Consider the following 14,436-nt stretch of genomic DNA (forward strand, 5'->3'; position numbering starts at 1 on the left):
GACCGGCGCCCTGACCGGGACTAGAACCCGGTGTGCCGGTGCCTCAGGCGGAGGATTAGCCTATTGAGCCGTGGTGCCGGCCACAATATGTTGAATTTTAAAAAGGCATACTTTCATCAGATATTTAAAAACTCATCAGAGATAAATTTATTGAATGTATGAACTGATAAATGGTCCTTTAGCAATACAAATGTATCTTTTCTTGCAAAAACAATATGATTTAACTTTTAAAAAAATATTTATTTATATTTGAAAGGCAGAGTTACAGAGAGGCAGAGGCAGAGAGAGAGGTCATCCATCTGCTGGTTCATTCCCCAGAATGCTGCAGCTGCTGGAGCTGTGCTGATCCAAAACCAGGAGCCAAGAGCTTAGAACTTCATCTGGGTCTCCCATGTGGGTGCAGGGCCCAAGGACTTAGACCATCTTCTGCTGCTTTCTCAGAGAGCTGTATCGGAAGTGGAGCAGCTGAAACTCAAACCGGCACCCATGTGGGATGCTGGCACTGCAGGTGGAGGCTTTGCCCAATACGCTACAATGCCAGCCCCTCATTTAACTTTTTAAAGGTACAATAATACTGAGAGCTTACTGTTTGCCAGACATAGTATTAAACCTTCCACATCTACCATCTTTTGATCTTTAAAACAACCCTGGGAGGTGGCACCTGTCATTCTTGTTTAGCAGATGAAGAATGCAGGTTCTGAAAAGATAGGTGGCATACCCAGGGTCACATGGCTAGAAAATGACAGAGCCAAGATTACCTATAAAAAAACTTGACTCTTCAGCACATTTCCATATTATGTATTAAGTTAAATATTTTTATTTATCAATTTAAGGCTATTATCCCTTTTATGATAGATTTTTTCAAAAATTACTTAGCTTAAAACCATCTTTGTGGGGCCAGCATTGTGGTACATTAGGTTAAGAGCTGCTTCCTGAGATGCTGGCATCCCATATAAGCACCAGTTTGAGTCCTGGCTGCTCCATCTCTGACCTAGCTCCCTGCTAATGCGCCTGGGAAAGCAGCAGAAAGTGGCCGAAGTATGTGGGCCACTGCCACCCACTGGGAGACCCAGATGGAGTTCTGGTCTCCTGGTTAGGCCTGGCACAGCCCAGGCTGTTGCTGCCATTTGGGGAGTTAACCAGTGGTTAGAAGATCTTTCTTTCTCTGTCTCCCCTTTCTCTCTCTAACTCTGCCATTCAAATAGATAAAATAAATAATAAGCCATCTCTGAGAAAGCTAGGCATTCCCTCCCGCTTTTCACACCCCGACCCTGGCCAGAAAAAAAAATAAAATAAAATAAATAAATAAATAAATAAAAACCAGTAAATTGATCAAAAGAAATTTGGTACTACCATGAATTTGTACCTCCTGGCCCTGACTGATAGGTATTAGTCAAGTGATTCCTTAGGTTGTGTTGTCCAGAAGTGGGACTGATCTCTAGGGAGACTCACTCTTAACATTCAGATTTCAAACTGAAACAATGGATTTATTCTATAAGCTTAGAGAGTTATTGGGGATACTCATGTACTAATTATAATACATATAATACTGCACTGTGATGCAGTTGGTTTAAGCTCTAGCTTGAAGTGCCGGCATCCCATATGATTGCTGGTTCGAGTCCTTGCTGCTCCTCTTCCAATCTAGCTCTCTGCTATGGCCTGGGAAAGCAGTAGAAGATGGCCCAAGTTCTTGGGTCCCTGCACCCACATGGGAGACCCGGCAGAAGCTCCTGGCTCCTGGCTTCGGATCAGCTCAGCTCTGGCCATTTCAGCCATTTGGGGATTGAACCAGTGGGTGGAAGACCTCTCTCTCTCTCTCTCTGTCTCTCTCTCTCTGTCTCTGTCTCTCTAACGCTTTCAAATAAATAAAAATAAATCTTAAAAAAATTATAGTAACACATGATAATAAAACTAATATGGTAGTAAAAGAAAATACTGAGAAATATGTGTTCTTACATCATATAAGTGACATTCATTAACTACACAATACATGTTGACATGGTCTTAGGCACTTTACCTGTACTGGCTTAATTCTTTTTTTTTTTTTTTTTTTTTTTTTTTTTTTTTTTAAGATTTATTTATTTATTTGAAAGGCAGAGGCAGAGAGAGAGAGAGAGAGAGAGGGAGAGGTCTTTCATCCACTAATTCACTTTCCAAATGGCTGCAATGGCTGGAGCTGTGCTGATCTGAAGCCAGAGCCAGGAGCTTTTTCCAGGTCTCCCATGTGAGTGCAGGGTCCCATGAACCTGGACCATCTTCTGCAGCTTTCCCAAGCTATAGTAGAGAGCTGGATCGGAAGTGGAGCAGCTGGGATTTGAATCAGCGTCCATATGGGATGCCAGCACTGCAAGCGGTGGCTTTACCTGCTAAACAACAGCTTTCAACTCGTGGTTTAATTCTTAAAATAACTCTGTGAAGTTATCCACATTTCACAAATGAAGAAATAAAGCATGCTGTATACTTTCCTAGCTACTCAAGAGTTTTCAGAGCCAAATATGTAGATCCTGGTTAGGAAACTCCTTGATGGCAGGAACTGTTGATTCATCTTTGCATTCCTATTGCCTGACACAAATTTTTATTACAGAAAAGGCCTCAGTGACTATTAATTGAGTGAATAGACAATTACCTGTAAGTAAATCATTAAAAGAGACTTGAGGCCATCTATAAGCTCCCATAGCACAGCATTAATGTTTCTAGAATTTGACTTTGTTAATATTATTACATTTTCAGAAAATAATGTTTTGAAATTCAGTAACAAAGCTATTCAGGATATTTTTTGTTTGTTTTTAATTCATATACTATAAATTCAACTTTCACTGCAGTGAAAAAAAAAGTTTACAGAAAATTATTCACTTGTAAATAGGTAAAAAAAATTATTTTAAAGATTTATTTATTTGAAAGTCAGAGTTACACAGAGACAGAGAGAGAGAGAGAGAGAGACCTTCGATCCACTGATTCACTCCCCAATTGACTGCAACGGCCAGAGCTGCACTGATCCGAAGCCAGGAGCCAGGAGCTTCTTCAAGGTCTTCCACATGGGTACAGGGGTCTACTGCTTTCCCAGGCCATAGCAGAGAGCTGGATTGAGAGTGGAGCATCTGGGACTCAACTGGTGCCCATATGGGATGCTGGCACTGCAGGCAGCTGCTTTACCTGCTAAGCCACAGCGCCGATCACATGGGTAAAAATTTAAAAGTATGGTTGTGTATGCATGTGGATGTGTTTGAGAGAGACAGACAGACAGAGAGGATTAGGAGGATATTGCTAATTCAAACTGAAGAGATCTTGGAGACTACAAAATCAGTAACCACTGAGCTGAGTTTTGAAAATCTGTAGGAAGATGTAGGTGTAGGAGGGTTGGGAAGGCACTTCTGGTGTAAGGGGCGATAAGAGAATCTTTACAAATAACCTGGAGACAAAAAACATGACTTATTTTGGCCGTTAAAATTGAGAGAAAGGAACATACAGAGGGATGAGATGAGAGAGGGGATTAATGGTCAGCTCATGACTAGTTTTTCATAATAACCAGTTTAGATTTTATCCTGGAAAAAAAATAATAAACCATGGTAGAGATCATCAGAGGGGTAGGCAGAGAACTGGAAATGGTATGCTGTCATCACTCTAAGGCAGAGAAACACACTAGATCACAGGTAACAAACAGTCCTTTCCTGGAATGACACTTTTCCAAACTGTTTTGCTTTTTTTTTTTTTTTTTTTTTATTTATTTATTTTTTTGACAGGCAGAGTGGACAGTGAGAGAGAGAGACAGAGAGAAAGGTCTTCCTTTGCCGCTGGTTCACCCTCCAATGGCCGCCGCGGTCGGCGCGCTGCGGCCGGCGCACCGCGCTGATCCGATGGCAGGAGCCAGGAGCCAGGTGCTTTTCCTGGTCTCCCATGGGGTGCAGGGCCCAAGCACCTGGGCCATCCTCCACTGCACTCCCTGGCCACAGCAGAGGGCTGGCCTGGAAGAGGGGCAACCGGGACAGAATCCGGCGCCCCGACCGGGACTAGAACCCGGTGTGCCGGCGCCGCTAGGCGGAGGATTAGCCTAGTGAGCCGTGGCGCCGGCCTGTTTTGCTTTCTTGTTAGAATTATAGCAGACTTTTAGCAGATTCTAGTTTTCCAGTCACTGTAAACGGTAACATGCAATTAAGGTGTGGACATTTGGCACTGCAGTGATGATGCCTCTTGGGATACCTGCATCCCATATTGGAGTGCCTGGGTTTGAGTTGAGGCTCTTATTCCAATTCCAGCTCCCTGCTAATGCACACCCTGGGAGGCAGCAGATGGTGGCTCAAGTGCTTGGGTCCCTGCCACCTATATGTGAGCCCTGGAATGAGTCCAGGTTTCTAGCTTCAGATATGGGCATTTAGGGAGTGAACCAGCAGAAGGAAAACCGTCTCTCTCTCTTTCTGCCTTTAAAATAAATAAATTTTTCAAAAACATAAAAACTGTTCTTAAACTAATATGCAACTGAAATAAAAGTTCCCTTTAGCTTCTAGCAAATGAGTTAATGATGTTAATTCATGAACAGAAAACAAAACATCCTTAGCACCACCATCAAGTCATCTCACTTCTGCCCATGAAATGGTCTCTTGACTGCGATCAGTTGGTATGCTGAGAAGACATGTTTATCCTTTTGTTTTCAAACCACTACACACTTAACATTTAGAATTTTTATTACTATTTTGAAAATTAATTTAAAATTTATATGACATGAAATTATTATTTTATATTCAAATAGAGAAGACCAAAGTAACTAAAGGCAATACTTAGGGGTAGAAAATGAAATCCTGAATGCCCAAAATAAAAACTACATTTAGGGCTAACCCTTTAAATATGAAGTGTCACGCTAATTCACTCTTCTCATCTCTGCAAAGAAAATGTACCAAAACAGTTGCATCATAAGCTATCTAAGTATACTTTTAGGAAAGAAAAAAACCATTCTTTTTCTTATTAAATTGTTCTACCATTTTTCTCTATGTTTAAAAAGTTCATTTTCTGGGACTGGTGCTGTGGTGTAGCAGGTCAAGCTGCCTCCTGCATTGCCGGCACCCCATATGGGCACCAGATAGAGTCCTGGCTGCTCCACTTCTGATCCAGCTCCCTGCTAATTTTACATTTTTTTCATAAAATGCATTGTGAAATTTTTAAGGATGCTTTTGTATATAGTGTAATTATCTCTCTCTCTCTCTCTTTTTTTTTTTTTAAGCAGAGTGATAGATGAAAAACAGATCTTCCATCTGTGAGTATAGTTTCCAGATGCCTACAACAGCCAGGGCTAGGTCAGGCCAAAGCCAGAAGCTCCATCCACATCTTCCACGTGAGTGGCAGAAATCCAAGCACTTGAACGCAAGCACTTGTGTCATTATCTGCTGCCTCTCAGGTGCATTAGCAGGAAGCTGGGTTGGAAATGGAGTAGCTGGAATTTGAATCAGGACCAGATATGGGATGTCGATATACAAAGCATTAGTTTAACCTACTGTACCACAATACCTACCCAATTACTTTTTTTTTTTTTTTAAGATTTATTTATTTATTTGAAAGAGCTACAGAGAAGCAGAGAGAGAGAGAAAGAGAGAGGGAGAGAGTGTCTTCCATCTGCTGGTTCAATCCCTAGGTAGCCACAACTGCTTGAGCCGAGCCAATCTGAAGCCAGCAGCCAGGAGCTTCCTCCGGATCTCCCACGCAGGTGCAGGTGCCCAAGGACTTGGGCCATTTTCTGCTTTCCCAGGCCACAGCAGAAGAGCTGGATCGGAAGTGGAGCAGCCAAGACTCAAACCAGTGCCCAATGGAATGCTGGCACTACAGGTGGCAGCTTTATCCACTATGCCACAACTTTGGCTACCCCCCAATAACCTTTTTAGCAAGATTTTTATGAACTATTAACTTCCATAGTCATTCTAAAATATGAAGCTTTCCAAGCATTTTTCTTTGTATATGGTCAAATATTAGCTCATTTAATGGTGTTGTCAGATGTTTGAATTGCTTACTATGAGTAGTAGTGTTATAGAACCTAAATATTTGAATCACTTTTATTTTTTAATAGGAAAATGTTCATGGTCAGACTAATGTATTTAGATTTTTAATTTTTACTTTTTTTGCATAACAATTCTTAAAGCATGTACTTTTTCCTGCAGATTGATAAGACAGCCGATGCAAGTTTTTTGGGCTGGGTTATTGCTTCGTTTAGTCTTGGCCAAATGGTAGCTTCACCTATATTTGGCTTATGGTCTAATCATAGGCCAAGAAAAGAACCTCTCATTGTCTCCATCTTTATTTCGGTGGCAGCCAACTGCCTTTATGCATATGTCCACGTTCCAGCTTCTCATAATAAATACTACATGTTGGTTGCTCGTGGATTGGTGGGATTTGGAGCAGGTAATATGTTTTTTCTCATTGTTTAATAATGAAAACACTCTCAGTGTTTAATAATGAAAAAAGTTTGCTGTTATTATACACTATGTTTTTTGCTTTTAATTCAGTACTTTAACTGTGTGTATTAGTCTTCCTTTCATTACTTTAATGAAAATACCTGTGAGGAACTTCTGAGGAAGGAAAAGGTTTGTTTCAGGTTAGTTTGGAGGTAACAGTTTAGGACCAGGCAGCCCAGTAGTCTGGTGCCCGGTGGACGCTGGTCATGGTGGTATGAAAGAATGATGAGCTAGGCAGCAGACAGAACTTGAACTCAAATAATCAACCCTGTCTGAACCACCCTCTGAGGGCATGTCCCCAGTGACCTAAATAACTCACAAGGCCCACTTCTTACAGGCATAATTAGATCAAGTCTCTTACTCCATCAACCATTAACAGCACAACCTCAGAGTTTAAGCATCTGTATGAGGTTTGGGGAGACAAGTGCTACTCAGTCCCCCATAAAGTACTAAGTTCCATTGATTGATGAGTTCAATAAAAATCTTATGTGCTTAGAGGAAATAGTGACCATATTGTTGACCAATATTTCTTCTGTATAGAGCCAAATTAAGTTTAATTTTATAAACTGACCGGTATTTTCTTTCACTTTGGATTGTTACATTTTTTTCTTAGGAAATGTAGCTGTTGTTAGATCATATATTGCTGGTGCTACTTCCCTTCAGGAAAGAACAAGTTCCATGGCAAATACAAGCACATGTCAAGCATTAGGCTTTATTCTAGGTCCAGGTAAGTGTTTTCTACTTGGTGTTGCTTGATTCTAAATTGGGAGAACTGTTAAGATTCAAATGTTAAATGAAGTCTAAGTGTAAAATCTGGTAACTGAAGGGAAAAAGTGGGAAATTAATATATGCACTTTTTTAAACTTTTATTTAATGAATATAAATTTCCAAAGTACAGCTTATGGATTACAATGGCTTCCCCCCCATAATGTCCCTCCCACCCGCAACCCTCCCCTTTCCCACTCCCTCTCCCCTTCCATTCACATCAAGATTCATTTTCAATTCTCTTTATATACAGAAGGTCAGTTTAGCATACATTAAGTAAAGATTTCAACAGTTTGCTCCCACACAGAAACATAAAGTGAAAAATACTGTTTGAGTACTAGTTATAGCATTAAATCTCAATGTACAGCACACTAAGGACAAAGATCCTACATGAGGAGTAAGTGCACAGTGACTCCTGTTCTTGACATATTTAAAATACTTATTTATTTAAGAGGCAGAGTTACAGAGAGAGGGAGAAACAGAGAGAGAGATCTTCCATCTGCTGGTTCACTCCCCAAATGGCCAAGATGGCCAAAATGGCTAGAGCTGAGCCGATCCAAAACCAGGAGCCAGGAGCTTCTTCTAGGTCTCCCACAAGGGCTCGAACACTTGGGCCATCTTCCATCGCTTTCCCAGGCCATAGCAGAGAGCTGGATGAGAAGTGGAGCTGCCAGGACTCAAATGGGCACCCACATGTGATGCCGGCACCACAGATGGAGACTTAGCCCACTAAGTCACAGAATTGTTCCCCAAATTAATATATTTTTTTTAAGATTTACTTATTTGAAAGTCATAGTTACAGAGATAGAGAGAGAGAGAAAGAGAGAGAAAGATCTCCCATCCAGTGTTTCACTCCCCAAGTTGCCACAATGGCCAGGGCTGAGCCAACTTGAACAAAGGACCGGGAACTTCTTCCCAATCTTCCACATGGTTGGCAGGGACCTAAGCACTTGGGTCATCTGCTGCTGCTTTCCAAGGCCATTAGCTGGGAGCAAGATCAGAAGTGGAGCAGCCAGGACACTAACTGGCACCCCTATGAGATGCCTGCTTTGCAGGCAGCAGCTTTACCCATTTTACCACAACACCAGCCCTGGGAAACTAATATTTTTGTTCCAGTAGTGAGGTTAGCTTCATTTTACCTTGACAGTGGTTCCCTAAGTTCATTACTATTTGTTCCATTTTACAGATGAGGTTGCCAAGGCATAGTGAAGCTTAGTAAATTGTTCAAGGTCACACAGATAGTAAATGGGAAATCTTTTCAAAAGTTAAAGAAAATGGAAGAATTGTGTTTTGTTGTTGTTTTTGAAAAGCAGAGAGACAGGAGGAGAGAGCTCCCATCTACTGGTTTTTCTCCAAATGCCTGCAATGGCTAGGGCTGGGCCACATCAAAGCTAGAACCAGGAACCCAATCTGTGTCTTCCACATGTGTGGCAGGGACCTACAAATTTGAGCCGCTACTGCTGCCTCCCAGAGTTTTTGTTAGCAAAAAGATCAAATCATGAGCAGAGCCGGGACTCAAACAACAACACTGATATGGCATGCAGGTGTCTTAACTACCCATCCCTGAATAATTTTTTAAATTTATTTTATTTATTTGAAAGATAGAGTTACAGACAGAGGTAGAGACAGAGAGAGAGAGGTCTCCCATCCACTGGTTCACTCCCCAGATGGCCGCAACGGCCAGAGCCATGCTGATCTGAAGCCAGGAACCTCCTCCAGGTCTCCCACATGGGTGCAGGGGCCCAAGGACTTGGGCCATCTTCTACTGTTTTCCCAGGCCATGGCAGAGAGCTGGATCAGAAGAGAAGCAGCCAGGACTAGAACCAGCACCCATATGGGATGCTGGTGCTTCAGTCCAGGGCATTAACCTGCTACGCCACAGCGCCAGCCCCCTGAACAATTTTTAAAAAGGCTTACTATTTTGTTCTAGAGCTTACACCCATTTGCAGTGATCAAGTCACCACTTGGGATGCCCACATCCCATTTTGGAGTGCCTGGGTTTGTGTCCTGGTTACTGCACTTCTATTTCACCTTCCCTCTGATGCACACCCTGGGAGGCAGCAAATGATGGCCCAAGTACTTGGGTCCCTGTGACATCACATTGAATTCTGGGCTCCTGGCTTTGGCCTCACCCAGCATGGCTGTTGCAGGCATTTGAAACATAAACCAGTATGTGGAAGATCTGTCTGACTTTCAAATGAAATGAAAAAATAAACTTAAAAAATTAATGATACCTAATACTTCCCCAAGGCAAATTAATTTTCTGCTGAGTAGAGAAATTAATTATTTAATTCCATAAATAATATGGAAGGGGGCCAGCATCTCATATGGCCATTTGAGTCCTGGCTGCTCTACTTCTGATCCAGCTTCCTGCTAATGGTCCTGGGAAAGCAGTAGAGAATAGCCTAAGAGTTTGGGCCTCTGGACCTATGTGGGAGACTTGGAAGATGCTCCTGCTTCCTGTCTTCTGTATGGCCCAGTCCTGTCCATTGCAGCCATCTGGGTAGTAAACCAGCAAATGGAAGACTGCTCTCCCTGTCTCTTCCTTCTCTCTTTCTCTCTCTGTAAATCTGCCTTTCAAATAAATAAAAGAAATATTTAAAATATATAATATGGAGAAACTATATAACTGGTTTATGCCTTAGATATTGCAGTTATGAATATTATCAGTTGGAGTCCAGCTCAGTTTATGTTATCTTTAACACCTCTTCTTCATCCTCAATTTTGATTATTTCTTTGTTTAACCAAATGTTAATTCTCTCAATAGGAGAGAATCTAATTCATTATTCACCATATCTAATACTTCTCTTTAGTATTCTGGAATAAATATATGTACAAAAGTAGAATAATTGAACCTTGATGCCATATTTTTTTGCCTTTTTTTTATTTTTTTGGCAGAGTTATAGACAGAGAGAGAGACAGAGAGAAAGGTCTTCCTTCCATTGGTTCACTCCCCAAATGGCCGCTACGGCCGGCGCTACACCGATCCGAAGCCAGGAGCCAGGTGCTTCCTCCCGGTCTCCCATTTGGGTGCAGGGGCCCAAGCACTGGGCCATCCTCCACTGCCTTCCTGGGCCATAGCAGAGAGCTGGACTGGAAGAGGAGCAGCTGGGACTAGAACCCGGCGCCCATATGGGATGCCGGTGCCGCAGGTGGAAAATTAACCAACTGAGCCACAGCACCAGCCCCTTTGCCATTTTTTAAAGAAAGGTTTATTTATTCTGTTTGAAAGACAAAGTTAGAGAGAGGCAGGGGAGGGGGTCTTCTATCCACTGGTTCACTCCTCAGATGGCCACAATGGCCTGAGCTGCACAGATCTGAAACTAGAAGCCAGGAGCTTCTTTCACATCTCCCACTCAGGTACAAGGGCCCAAGGATTTGGGCCATCTTCTGCTTTCTCAGGCCATAGCAGAGAGCTGGAGCAGAAGACGAGCAGCCGGGACTAGAACCGACGCCCACACGGGATGCCAGCACTGCAGGTGGCATCTTTACCTGCTACGCCATAGTGCTGGGCCCTGCAATATTGTAAAATAGGACATACTTGGGCCTTTTCTATTCATCACACTACCTTGTTATCTGCTGCAGTACCTAATATAGACTTAACTTCTTAATAAACATCGCTGACTACCTTAAAAGTATTTTGAAGATTATCTCATAAAATTTTGTGCTATAGGTGAGTAATTGTAAGCCATAATATATTAGATGACTTTTGCAATCACGGTAACTATTCATGAAGTACTAACATTTGTTGAAGGCTTAACAAGGTGCTTGGCACTACGCTGTGTAGTTTAGGAGCGGTATCTGACTTAATCCTCACCATGTGATTGTATGCAAATTATTGACAGAGCCATATACAGAATCTAAATCAGGAGAGTAAATCAGTACAATCCAATCCTGTTTTTATTATAGAACTGAATTTAAATAAGACTAAATAGATATAATTTAGTTGCCATGCACACAGTAATAGAATATTTTACCTAAAATGTGATTTTTTTCTTATAATGAAATTGATTAAACTAAATTATAACAAATTTTCTGTGGATTTGTTTTAGAAAGAAGATACTGACAGGCAGCTTTAGATATAATCCTTTGTGAATGTATATACATCAGTGTTTCTGAACCTTTGTTTCATTATTGTCTCCCTAAGGAGAATTTTTAGACAATTTTTACTAATCACTACATACCTTATACTCTGGTTTCTCTTCTGATCATATAAATCTTTCGCCTTTTACTAATCACTCCATCCCATGAAATTTTAATACTAAAGATCTGTCATACATGTTTATATACTGTCTGTTTACCTATGCTTTATCCAGTAAAAGAGTAATGTTGTTTTCCCTCCCTCACTTCATTTTCTTGGCCCTGTGGAGAATGTGTGATGTAGAGGATGGTTCCATAATGTCACCTTCAATTCTGTGCTAAATCTTTTACATTTGTTCAGCCTATACCTGCTATGTAATAACGTCTTGTACTTTTCATTTTAATAAGTTTTTCAGACTTGTTTTGCACTCATTGGAGAAAAAGGTGTAACATGGGATGCGATAAAGCTGCAGATAAACATGTACACAGCACCAGTTTTACTTGGCGCCTTCCTGGGAGTTTTAAATATTTTTCTGATCCTTACTGTATTAAGGTAATTAGATGGAAATAATGAACTAATTTTGTAGATTGTGAAATTTAACAAACTATGTCATTATTGCAGGGTAAGTATCCCTATGATGTCTTTATTTTGTTTTTGATGTCTGTAATTGTGTTCATATTTTTTAATCAGCTAAAGCATGTAGTACTGACAACTAAAATAATAGAAAACCTGATGAATGAGAACAGGTTATAAAGGTCTTTGAATATTCAAGGTTTGGTCTTGAGTTACCATGTTTCTTAGTAGGAGAGTGGCATGAAATAAACATGTTAAATAGATTAATAAATTAGTATCAGCCTTACATATGAAAGTTACTTATAATGTGTATGACCAGGCTTCACAGAGTTTATGGAAAATTCTTATTAACCTTTAAATCTATTTTTCTGTGAACTTTTTGAAGCCCCTCATCTCTTCTCTTATGTATTAAAAGAAATTTTCCAAAACTCAGAAGTTTGTTACTTTATATTTTTTAGAGTACTTTATCCAGTTATCCAAAGACATTGTGTAACTAATGTTTAAAATTACTGAGAAACTTAACATATTGACTCCAGTAATTCATGTGTGCTTTTGGATGAATTGCATAATTTTTTCATTTTATGTGATAATATGATAAGAATTACAACTTTTATCTTAACCTTATTGATTATATTGAGCTGGTAATAATTCCATTACTCAGAAGCCAGTCAAAGAAAGTATATCAGAATGTGAAAAAATTAGGATGCTAGTAATAAATTTAAACCATTTTTATATTAAGCATTTTATAGATGCAATATATGTTTTTCTTTTTAAGAGAACATCGTGTGGATGACTCAGGACGACAATATAAAAATGTTAATTTTGAAGAAGGTACTATTAACCTGTTTGACTAGATTACTATAATACTATCGATGTAGTTCCAGTGATTCTGCCTGTTTGGTGTTTACTTGGATTTTGCTTCTGAGGACAATATTGTGGATAATTGGGAAGATCTTCAAAGGAGAAAGTTACCCAAATTTTTTTTTTTTTTTTTTTTTTAAGATTTATTTATTTAGGGGCTGGTGCTGTGGCATAGCAGGTAAAGCTGCCGTCTTCAGTGCGGGCATCCCATATGGGAGTCCCAGCTGTTCCATTTCCGATTCAGCTCTCTGCTATGGCCTGGGAAAGCAGTAGAAGATGGCCCAACCCCCTGGGTCCCTGCACCCGCGTGGGAAGACCCAGAGGAAGCTCCTGGCTCCTGGCTCCTGGCTCCTGGCTTCAGATCGGCGCAGCTCTGGCTGTTGCGGCCACTGGGGAGTGAACCAGTGGATGGAAGACCTCTCTGTCTCTGCCTCTCCTTCTCTCTCTCTGTAACTCTGACTTTCAAATAAATAAATAAATCTTTAAAAATTTTATTTATTTAAAAGGCAGAGCAACAGAGACAAAAGGAGAGAGAGTGGCAGTGAGAGTAAGGGAGTTTTCTTCATTCTACTGGTTCACTCCACAAATGACTGGGCCATTCTCAAGTCAGGAGCCAGGAACTCTGTCTGGGTTTACTGTGTAAGTGGCAGGGGCCTGTGTACTTGGGCCTTCCTCCACTGCTTTCTCAGGAGTATTAGCAGGAAATTGTATTAAATGTGGAGTAGCTGGTGCGCCAATATAAGATGCTAGCATTGCAAGTGGTGGCTTGTTTCATAGCACCACAGTGCCAGTCCCTAAATTGATTAAAAAAAAAAAAAAGGCCTGTCCATATCAGCTAGTTGGTGTTCATGACTGGCAAGGATAAACTAATTGCTAAAAATCATTTTATATTGTTTTCAAATAGCCAATATCCTAAACACTTTGAGATCTTTGGGATGATTTCAGTAACTTTATTACTAAATGTGCCTTTTTGTTTCCCTTGATTGTGAGAATCAATAGGGTTTCTCTTTTAAAATTTTATTATTTTGGTTTACTTTACAAATATACGTTTTTACCCTTTAATCTTTCTCTGATGCAGAAGTAGGTATCCAATCTGGTAAGTAGGTCTATTTTATTAAATAAGCTGTTATAAAGGTACTGTTTATACCCTCCTTAGGAAGTAACCTGACATATGAATGAATACATCTCAATGCAATGTGTTTGCAAAGTTGTGGAACAGACAGTTTTGTTTTACCAAGTATTTTTATAACCATTTTATTTAATTTTCACAACAGAAATAGTGACAGATGTGGTAGAGTAAGAGCTGAGTGATGAGGAGCTACAGTTAGTTTTTGAACTAGGAAGCAGATACAACAATAGATTTCAGGCAGAAATTAATCTGGACGTGTGAAGACCTGAGCCAGGGCAGTGACTAAGAATGGAGAAGGGATAAGGAGTAATACACATACACATACACACACACACACACACGATTCTTGACAGATAAAGAATATTAAGGATTAGTAGGAGTTGTTTATGATGTCTGCCATCTTTAAAAGTTTTATGTATTTTTATTTGTTTGAAAGGCAGAGAGACAGGCAGTAAGAAAGAATTTTCCATTCATTGGTTCACTTTCCAAAATCCTACAACAGTCAGGGCTGGATCAGGTTGACCAGGAGCCTGGAACTCAGTCCAGGTCTTCTACATGGATGGCAGGGACCCAAGTACTTGGGCCATCACCTG

General features: G+C 40.5%; 1 protein-coding gene across 9 annotated transcripts in view; it reads left to right on the forward strand.

The window, feature by feature from the left end:
* Window positions 1-14,436, forward strand: part of MFSD8 (major facilitator superfamily domain containing 8) — a 51,095-nt gene that overhangs the window by 17,312 nt on the left and 19,347 nt on the right. For 7 of the 9 annotated variants that reach the window (XM_051819872.2, XM_051819870.2, XM_070047601.1 and 4 more), the window contains 4 exons: window positions 6,141-6,381; window positions 7,048-7,161; window positions 11,688-11,832; window positions 12,629-12,684. In XM_051819872.2, coding sequence (XP_051675832.2) covers window positions 6,141-6,381; window positions 7,048-7,161; window positions 11,688-11,832; window positions 12,629-12,684 — 556 coding nt within the window. Of the gene's footprint in view, window positions 1-2,045; window positions 3,182-5,215; window positions 6,382-7,047; window positions 7,162-11,687; window positions 11,833-12,628; window positions 12,685-14,436 lie in introns of those variants that run through there. The other 2 variants (XM_070047604.1, XM_070047602.1) reach the window with 2 other exon arrangements.

This window comes from Oryctolagus cuniculus, chromosome 8, assembly GCF_964237555.1.
Source record: "Oryctolagus cuniculus chromosome 8, mOryCun1.1, whole genome shotgun sequence".
Classification (NCBI taxonomy): Eukaryota; Metazoa; Chordata; class Mammalia; order Lagomorpha; family Leporidae; genus Oryctolagus; species Oryctolagus cuniculus.